This window comes from Suricata suricatta, chromosome 8, assembly GCF_006229205.1.
Source record: "Suricata suricatta isolate VVHF042 chromosome 8, meerkat_22Aug2017_6uvM2_HiC, whole genome shotgun sequence".
Taxonomy (NCBI): domain Eukaryota; kingdom Metazoa; phylum Chordata; class Mammalia; order Carnivora; family Herpestidae; genus Suricata; species Suricata suricatta.
The window spans coordinates 135,224,145-135,234,592 of NC_043707.1; the positions used below are offsets into that span (position 1 = coordinate 135,224,145).

The following is a 10,448-nucleotide window of genomic DNA, read 5'->3' on the forward strand; positions in this document are numbered from 1 at the left end:
TGTTTATCCTAAAATACCCACGTTCACCTTTTCTGAATAATACCCGCGCAACCGCACGGCTGACGTGCTGTGTAACTAGGATGTGACGTGCCACCTAAACCATTCCACCCCCATGAATCAACGTCTTACTCTCTGGAAAACAGATCTGTGTCTTACTCATCCCTGTCTCCCTGGCTTCAGGAGTCGCAAGGTCAGGAACAGGCTTTGCTAAGCAAAGGGATTATTAACTTGAGATTTCAAGGAGAGTGTCTTTCAAGGGATCTGAATGTTTGAAAACGGCACACTCTCTCTACCTTCTGTCTCCGGCTCCCTTGGCCCAGGAGCTCCTTGTGGGGAGGGACTGTGTCGTTACATGTTCTTGCACTTAGAGGACAGCACCTGGCTGACAGGTGGCTCAATAAAAATGATAAGCACCAGCACCTGTGACTGGGAAACAGTCACAACAGGAAAGGACGGGTGCTGGCAGACAGAATGCTTACGTTAGCCCCCCCACCCCACAGGAAAGAAGTGCTGGAAATCTGGGAGTGAATCCAGCAGCCGGCACAGGCTCTGAAAGTAGTAAAACGCCATACAGTGATATTATCATTATTATCATCATTTTGAGAGAGAGAGAGAGAGCATGTGCATGGGGAAGGGGGCAGAGAATCTTAAGCAGGATCCACACCCAGTGAGGGATTCAATCTCATGACCGTGAGGATCATGACCTGAGCTGAAATTAAGAGTTGCACTTAACTGACTGAGCCACCCAGGTGCCCTCCACACACAGTGTTTTAAAATCAGGAGCCTGAAGTCTGATAGAGCAAGTAAAATATAGGTACCTAAGAGCTGGAAGCTATCCATTTAAACAACAGCATTATTGCCGATGACGGAGTATTACAGCCAGGCATTCCATCCTCTAACAATCCTATGAGGTAGGAGCTTTTATTTACTCCAATTTACCATGAGGAGTATGAATGGCAGAGAAAGAAAATGAAATATACAGACTAGGGTGGAGGGTGGGAGGATGGAGAGGAAATCAGTCATTTTTGGCCATTTATGCAAACCTGCTTCCAAAACAGGTCAGCAGTGTTTTCTGAACTGTGGGCCGAAGCCTGCCGACCACAAAAGCAATTGAGGGGATCACAATCAGCGCGGGAAGGGAGGAAGGCAGGAAGGTCGAGTACCAGGCCACTATCATTAGACCCTCAAGGAACCTGCAGCTATTAGCCTTACTTCTTAGATGGGAGACACAGGTCAAGGGGGTCCATACACATCCTCAAAATCACAAAGTGACCATGTGTCTAATCGGAGACCCAAATCCAGACAGACCCTCTCCTTCCAAAGCCAGCGCTCCTCCCACTGCACTCTTGGGGAGTATGGCAGAAAGATGGGTTTGTTGGCTCATTTAGACTATTTACTTTCACACTCAAAATGGGAAATGGCTGGGGGGCGCCTGGGTGGCTCAGTCGGTTGAGCGTCCAGCTTCAGCTCAGGTCACAATCTCACGTTTGTGGGTTCGAGCCCCGGGTCAGGCTCTGTGCTGACAGCTCAGAGCCTGGAGCCTGCTTCAGATTCTGTGTCTCCCTCTCTCTCTGACCCTTCCCTGCTCACGCTGTCTCTGTCTCTCAAAAATAAATAAATAATTAATTAAAATTAAAAAAGGGAAACGGCTCATCAGACAACCAGGCCTTTAAAACTTTATGTTCTTTTACATCAAGAAAAAACTGTGAGCCTAACTAAATCCTGCTAGCTTGCAGAAGTTGCTCTAAGCACCGGAATATATCTAAAGAAAACAGGTCACCACTAAAGAAAGAGGTGTGGGGGTTAAAAAAGAGGTAAAGATTAACTTTCCAACTCAGGTATATTCACACAAAATAAACAGCCCTGACTTATTAGAAAAATGACCGTGTGCTTAAAAGTATTTTAATTTTTGGAATTAAATTCCAAATGGCATTTGGTATTAACATTTGGAAATATTGGAAAACTTATACACTGCAGAGTAAGGTAAAGAAATATCTGAAATCTATTCACGATCGGTATCACCACTCCACACTGCTGAAAACCACCCCCCCCCCCCGAACTTCTGGGTAGTCTTTCATAAGAAAGTCAGTAAATTCAAACACAGGGTGAAACATGTTACCGCTGGCCAGGAGGCCCCGCCGGAAGGTGCGTTCCCCAATGAAGAGAGTGCCCCGCCGCCGAGGGCAGACCCCGCTTCTGCCACAGTCACTTTCTGCGTTCCGCACGGGGCCTGTGGCAGGAGGGGCTGCGGGCACTGGTCTTCTAGACCACTCACCAGGCGCCTCTTCTGCTGGACGGAGGGGGCGCTGCCTGTTACAGGAAAAGGCTAGCGGGGAAACGCTGCCAACTGGAAACAGGGGTGAGAAGTCCCTACTGAGTGGGGGAGCCCCTCTCTGTACTAGGAAAAAAACCTTAGATGAGGGACATGGCCATCTATTTTAAGTCATTTGTTTTTTAAGTTTATTTATTTTGAGAAAGAGAGCGTCAGCAAAGGAGAGGCAGACATGGAGGCAGACCAAGCGGGCTGTGCGCTGTTTGCTCGATGGGGCTCGAGCTCACAAACTGAGCTCATGACTGGAGCTGAAACTCAGAGTCAGATGAGGCTTAACCGACTGAGCCACTCAGGTGCCCCTAACATCATTTTTTAAGTCATCAGAAAATATTTTAAGTTATTGAGCTGTGTTGAATATGTAGCCACTACAATACTCAATTTTATTTAGAAGGAAAGAAGTTCTGGCACTAAACTGAAATTTCCAAAGACTCTTCATGAAATTCAGAACATTTCAGAGCAGAATGTTTCAAAGTCTTTCAGCTCAACTTTTTTTCACTTCTCTGAACTGGCTTTCCACCTTTTTGCAAAAATATTTAATCACACTGGGTCCAAAGCACTTATGATTACAACAAATTACATTAAATGCAGGAAGAAGTTCCTATCGATTCTCAATTCTGTGATACAAAGACTACCTGTAATATTAGCTTTGGCTCCTGACCGGGGTCAACTCAGCTCAAAGCCCTGTCCACCATGACTCTGCACTGTATTTATTTATTTTCACTGTTTTTATTTTGAGAGAGACTGAGAACATGAGTGGTACAGTAGAGAGACAGGGAGAGAGAATGCCAAGCAAGCTCCACACTGATTGACACAGAACCCAGCGTGGGCTTGGATCCCACGAACTGTGAGATCGTGACCCAAGCTGAAACCAAGAGTGGGATACTCAAATAAATGACTGAGCCCCCCAGGCGCCCCGTACAGTATTTTAAAAACTGGGCTCTGGGGCGCCTGGGGGGCTCAGTTGGTTACACATCGACTTCAGCTCAGGTCATGATCTCACAGTTTGTGGGTTTGAGCCCCGCGTCGGGCTTTGTGCTGACAGCTCAGAGCCTGGAGCCTGCTTCTGATTCTGTGTCTCCCTCTCTCTTTGACCCTCCTTTGCTCACGCTGTGTCTCTCTCTCTCTGAAAAATAAAAAGAAAATATTAAAAAAACAAATAAAAAACCAAAACACAAACCCTGGGCTCTTCCTGAATCTCAATTCAGAAAAAGTTGCCAGCTCTGCCCACCGGCCCTCCCCCATCTCTGCTTTCTGGTTGTGCTCTACTGAATCCCCCCTTTCTTATCAATGACACCAAGGACAGAGTCCATGATTTTTCCAGTGACTTCCAGGTCCTCAAATTCAATCCCAAATCTGATCCAAAACTTCCCTCCAGCACCGCCAGCTAGAAGTGTGGCTTGATGGGACCGGGTCCCTTCTCTCACAGCCCTCGGTGCGAGGACAGAGAGGACCGGAGTGGCCCACGCAACCCGGTGGTCTCGCAGGGGGCGCACCTGGCTGTGTGTCCTACTAATGGCCTCGGCAAACGTTAGAATTTCGGTGCGGACGGTGTGCGAGCCTTCTGGGGGTGCGGGGGGGAGGGTGTTCAATCTCACCATGAGCCCCCACACTGGGAATCCTCGCGCTGGTCCGACGGGCAGTCGGTCCAACCCCCCCATTTCCTCCCAGCCTTATCTGCAGACAGCACTAGGTCATGTCATGTCACTAGGTCCCTGACCATGTTTGGGGGGAGGGGGGAGCAAAAGAGGCACTTGGTGGGAGGTCGGCCCCGCGTCCGCCCTAAGCACACGGGCCCCTTCTCCGCCTGGAGCCCACTGCCAGTTTTAGCCCCGACTCACTTGATCAACAGAATACCACCTATGTTGCCCCGTCATCTGTTCAGAGATGGGCACGTGATTCGGCCCCAAAAAACCACATAATAATCCCCTGGGAGCAATAAGTGGTTTAGAGATGGGTGCATTAGAGTCGATCCAATCAGATTAAGCTCAAGATTTTTCAACGGTGGAGAAACGCTAGGGGCTTCTGGAAGCCATTCGGGGTTCACGATTCCCAATATTGGAATCCTGCGGATGTTTCTGGAACACAAACAAGAATCACCGAGGGGTCCTGTATCGACGTTGTTAAGCCATTTAAATAAGCCCTCCCTGAAGCCTGTTCTCTCTCTAAAATGTAGGTGTAGGCGCCAATGATCAAGCCAGCTGGAAGTGAATTTGGATTACTTACAAATGAAAGCTTCCTGAAGAAAAAATAAATTTACGCCCTCACAAATTCAGGAAAGCACTTCCAGAATTTCGGTATTACCAATAGGTGAGGACTCGTGTTTCTAAGAGGCTACGTTTCTTCCAACAGCTATAAGGCAACTCCCCGGATATGAATTTGATTCTGCTCCTAAGGCAGCGCTGCTCTAAACTACTGACGCCGAAGTTCAGAGGTAACTCCCTGCGGGCCAGTCCATTCAGTGAAACCACGGAAAGGGTCTGAACGGGGCGGCAGAAAGGCCATGAACAGCGAACGGTTAAATGACCTGTCTTAAAGCAGTCCCGAGAGCTGTTCTCTAAAATCTACTTGCCCCATTTTCTAAAAAAACTATTACCTGGATTTTTCTGTGTCTTCTCCTTCTCTTACTACCTAGTCCTGAATGTACCACCCCCAACTCGCTCTCCGTCCTTCAGCCCAGAACTGCAGTCTTGTGTTTATCACACAAACACGTTTTTTACCTTTTCTTTTTACCCACAGAAGCCTCACCTGATATTTCCCCCTATGGATTAGGTTCCTCTCCTCCAGTTTGTGCAGAACAAAGCTAGACTATTCACTATTACAATATCCACGTTGGATTTTTTCTATCTTTATTAGACTAGAGACACAAAAGTGTTTAACTGTGCAAATGTTTGCCTTTGAACTCCAAGTATCAAGTAACAAGGACACCTTTCAAAAACTAGACCTTTTGAACAAGAACCTGTTTGCTATACACCGTCACTCATCCTAGGCACGAAAGCCAAGACCAATATGTTCTTTGTTATCATTGCTGCCCAACTGCGAGTAATCGGTTTTCCAGACTCACAGTCTCTGCCTAATAGCTACCACACGGATTCCACCAAGAGACGATACCGCCAGACAACCTGTGATCCCAATCTTCGGAGTTCTCTAATTGCCCCTTTTCATCTGCTACCTCTACAGTCACTACTTGAAAACACTAGTGCCTGTTTGTATATAATATTCTGGGATGTCTTATTTGAATACCTGGCATAAGGCTTAGAAGATTTCAGTTATGCAGATTCAAAGCAAAATGCATAGTTTTTATGCAGCTAATTATCTTTTAGATGCTCTTTCCTATATTCTTTCATTTAGGAAGAATATTTAAATAGCACCCTATTAATTTCTTTTTTATTTTTTTACTTTTGAGAGGGAGAGAAACAGAGCACAAGTAGGGGAGGGACAGAGAGAAGGAGACAGGGAATCCAAAGCAGGCTGTCTCTGAGCTGTCAGCAAATGAACCGCGAGATCATGACCTGAATTGAAGTTGGATGCTCAACCGACTGAGCCACCCAGGCGCCCATAAATAGTACCCTACTGAATGAATAAAAAACTCTATAGTATTTTCTAAACCTGAAGAGAATCATTTTTAGTAAATCTACAAATCCAACATAATGCCAATTACAGTTTCAGCAAATCTTAATAGAGAACCACGTTCACAACTTGTAAATAATCAAAGTAGTCCTCTTTATTTGGGACAATTTAACAGGCCACATAAATCTAAACTCCAGATAAGACACACACTACCTTTTATTCACTTAGTGAATCATTAAATAAGTATTGATTAAGCATCCCTAGCAAGTGTGATACGGTACTAGAGATGCACCACTGATGGAAACCAACATGTTTGCTGTTCTCATGAAGGTTACTGCCAGGGGAATCCTGCATACAAATACCACACAGCATTTAAAAAATATCTGTCACAGGGGAGCCTGGGTGGCTCAGCAGGTTGAGCGTCCGACTCTTGATTTTGGCTCTGGCCATAACCCCAGGGTCTTGGGATTGAGCCCTGAGCATGGAGCCTGCTTGCGACTGACTGACTGACTGACTGACTGACTGACTGACTCTCTCTCTCTCTCTCCCCCTCCCTTTCCCTCTCCCCTCCCTCTGCCCCTCTCCCCTGCTCACTATGCACTCTCTAAAATAAAATTTTTAAAAAATGTCTCACCTATATCAAATACACTGATGAAGCAAAACACAATTTATATTCTTGATACATAAGTCTTATATAAAATATGTGCAGTTACCTGTCTCACCAAAATTTCCTTCAGCATTTCCAACAGGTCTCGCGTCGTCTCCGCACTGCTCCCCCAGCAAATCCCACACGTGCTTAACACTCCAAAGGTTGGTTAACCATTAGCTGATACGGATCACATTCGTAGAGACGAGCAAAATACAGAAGTACAGCCGGTGACAGATGTCCGTAACGGGGGGTTAGATACTGAATTTGGACATATCTTGGATTACATATTTAAAAATCTTAAAGACATACTATAGTCCCACTAAAATACATTTTAAAGGCTATGGTCTCTATATTTGACAAAAGAAAAAACCATGCCACACACACACACACAACACGTATAACCCAGGCCATCCACCTCTAACTCCTGGGACAGCTTAGCCCAGCTACTCCAGGTGCTGAGCTGTCTACTGAGTCCTCAGCTGGCTGTCATTGCTTGCTCAGCAGGTGACGGGTGTCACTAACATTACATGGACTACCAGAATCCCCGAGACATCTGAGAAGGAAAGTTTAAAGGATTTTTCTTTTTTTTTTTTTTAATGTTTATTTATTTTTGGGAGAGAAGAAAGTGAGTGAGCAAGCGTGAGTGGGGGAGGGTCAGAGAGAGTGGGAGACACAGAATCGGAAGCAGGCTCCAGGCTCTGAGCCGTCTGCACAGAGCCCAATGCAGGGCTTGAACTCACAACTGTGAGATCAGGACCTGAGCCAAAAAGCGGATTGAGCCACCCAGGCGCCCCATTAAAGGATTTTTCTTAATAGATACAAGGTCTGGACCCAGAAGGGCCACTCCAGAGGATTTCAGTTGTTTCTCTTACTGAGAGGACTTAAATGGTAGAAAGGGAACCATAGGCTGTTATGCAGTAACAAAATCTGTTTAAATATGCCTTTTATTTTGACAACAATACAACCCAGATTTTGGGACAGGAGGGAAGAAAGCAGAAAACTGCAGAATCCCTACAGATACTAAAAATCAACAGCAAATGAATGATGCTCGCTCCTGCGGAAGTAACGCGCCGTTAGGTGCTCACAAACGCATGTGCTGGCAAGCATCATCAACCTTAAAGACGTGTTGTGCCTCAGTGATTGTGCCTTTAGTGGCTTATCCCAGGAAAACAGGCCATCAGGCTGTCCAGTTATTTGTGTGCAAGACATCAGAAATGAGATTAAAAACAAATTATGTCATCGCAGTAAGTTAGGTAGCCCCGTCATAGTTACTCTGACATCCTCCCTCAACTCCAGTCACGGGGCTCGGAAAGTGTTTACCTTTTTCACGGCAACCAATGAGCAATAAAGATGGACTAAAGGCGGACTCAGAAAATTCACTACCATGCTGTCATTAAAACTTGATAGATTACTATGAAGAGAGCAATTTATAAAGAATACAAGCCTATTTTAAAATTAGCTATGAAACGACATTGGGTTCACATATACATGCACAGAACCCTTTTCCAAAGAGCTGATTTTTAGGCGTTGGTTTGTAGGTGGTTTTCCCTTCTCTTCAAGGGTAACGCTGTATTAAAAAGATGACTATTGCAGATTCATGTAGGAGTATTTCTTACCTTTGCAAAGAACCCAAGAAACTGTCTTTAAAACAAAAAAGTTAAAGAAACGTAAGGGACTAGGAGTTGTTTGGGGTGCAGTTTTTATTTCCCAGGCTCTAATGTTAATTTTCAAACATACCTAAGTCTCTTGTACCAGATAAAAACAGCGACTCGATATCATTAATTGCTGAAAGCTTTGAACTTGTTGGCTACTAGTTTCCAATGGCTATTCACTAAACAGGAGGAATGTGACAAATTCACAAACAAAGGGCTCTGACTTCCCGGCAAAGATAATGAACCTTAGATTTCTGGAAGGTTGCCAGCTGCACAACAGTGGAAACGAGTTACTTAGAGGGAAGCAGGGAGTCCGCTCTTGGGCCAGGTGGCCCCACTCGGCTGACTGATTTTAACTATATGATACACTAATGTCCTTCCCTAAAAAGAAAGGAAGTAACATATTTTAGGCTAGTGGGAATGAATCAAAACCCGATTCATTACTGCAAAAGCATTCCTTCAAAGACTCATTTGTTTTCCTGATTTCCTGAAATTCGGAGCTGCTGCTAAAGAAGGGACTGAAACCTGTTAAATGCGATGGCTTCAGGCACCACCCTAATAAACTCTACATTTTAATCAGTCCTCCTGAGCTCTGCCGGCTGCTGCAATTTCCCTCCATCGCAGGGTAAGAGGCTGGAGCTCCGGCAAGACAATTAGCAGCCAGAGGGCACTGTGAAGGGCGGGTAGTAAATCCAATGAGACAGGATGATAGATTATGCAGGAGGCCTCGCGGAACCTGCTCCAGAGCGGGTGACTCTCCTCGTCTGGGTTACAAAGAATTCTTAAAAAGACCATCTCACTAAAAACAGGAAATCAAAATCACGGAGTATAAAACCATTTTTTAAAATTACCCTTCTTGGCTTGAGAAATAACTTTTGCAGTCAACCTACTTAAAACTCCCCAGAATGAAAATATACTGTACTAATTTAGGAATGCACCCCCACACCCGTTACTCCCGGGAAACACGAGGCTGAAGTGACCGGATGGAGAGGGAAGGTCAGGGAAGAGATGAAGCAGAGATTCTTCCTATCTATGAAGAACCAAAACTTTCTGGCTGTAGAAACAAAGCGGGCGATACCTACAATAAGAACTAAGAGTTCGGGAACATTTTTCATCAGTTATTTTTCAGGCAAGTTCTCAACCATTACTTGTTCGTAATAAGGAGCATACTTCAGGCCAAGTTGCAACTAAAATACTCAAGTCAAGATGACAATCCACAAGAAATTCTATTTTATGCAGAGTGTCCTCCACTTATAAATTGCTGTGCCAGGCTTGTGAGGTCCTCAAATAAGACCAATGATCTGGAAGGCTCCAGAAGGACCCAAAGCCACCGGCTGCAGTATAAGAAAAAACAAATTAGGAACGCTCAAAAACACTTTCACTCCGATTTTCTGAAGAAACAATCAGCTCCCTTCCTAACCCCCCTACCACCCAATCTCCCTAAAACTGCGTAGCCACCGTTGAAAGATACACGGTGCATGACGATCCAAAAAACGCAGCTCTCAAAACAGGGCACATCTTACGGTGGAAGCGGCCACCGGCAGGTGGGGAGCACGTCAACACCCCTCCCTGACCTCATGTCCCTCCACCCCCACCCCAAGTCCCCCAGCAGCCCCTCCGGAGGGGTGCTGGCCAGCAGCGCGGCTCGCCAGCACTTTGCAGGCCCCTGCTGATGGCCGCCACCTGCAGCCCTCCAGGCCGGCCGAATTGGCCGCGGCGCTACCCTGAGGATCTCCAGGGCCCACCCAGCACCCCCAAGGCTGCCCAGGCCCCTGAAAAAGAGGCCCGGGAGCACCATCCAGCCAGAAGGACAGCGAGTGCAGCACAACCGGGGCGGCGGGCTGGGAGGATGTGGGGCGGACCGAGCCACCGTGCCCAGGCAGGACCGCCCTCGAGTGACACTCGGTCACGCCAGCCTCTAATTGTTCAAAAGGAGAAAAAGCCAGATTCGCCGAGCGGGGAGAATGGGCGTGGGGGCGCGGCGGGCGCGGCGCGAAACCATCCCCGGGGGATGCGGCCCGGGGCGGGGGAAGGCCCGCGCCCCCAGGCACCCCCCCCCCCCACGCCGGGACTTCCTCCTCCGGGAGCCGGCGCTCCGGCCCGGGGAGGGCGGGTGACCGGGGTGGGGGTGGGGTAGGGGTGGGAGAAAGCGACTCAGGGCGCTGGGGGCGGCGCGGGATCCGGCCCGGACGCTCACCCGCCGGCGAAGAGGTGAAGCAGCGTGTTCTCCTTCTGCTGAGTGCCCGTC

At 47.2% G+C, this 10,448-nt stretch overlaps 1 protein-coding gene across 1 annotated transcript in view; it reads right to left on the bottom strand.

Annotated features, from left to right (window-relative positions):
* The window catches only part of SLC25A33 (solute carrier family 25 member 33), a gene marked incomplete at its 5' end in the record, with an annotated part of 32,530 nt that extends 22,083 nt beyond the window's left edge, over positions 1–10,447 (bottom strand). Inside the window, one exon of the mRNA XM_029945920.1 lies at positions 10,398–10,447. Coding sequence (XP_029801780.1) covers positions 10,398–10,447 — 50 coding nt within the window. The remainder of the gene's footprint in view (positions 1–10,397) is intronic.
* Position 10,448: the final 1 nt, after the last annotated feature.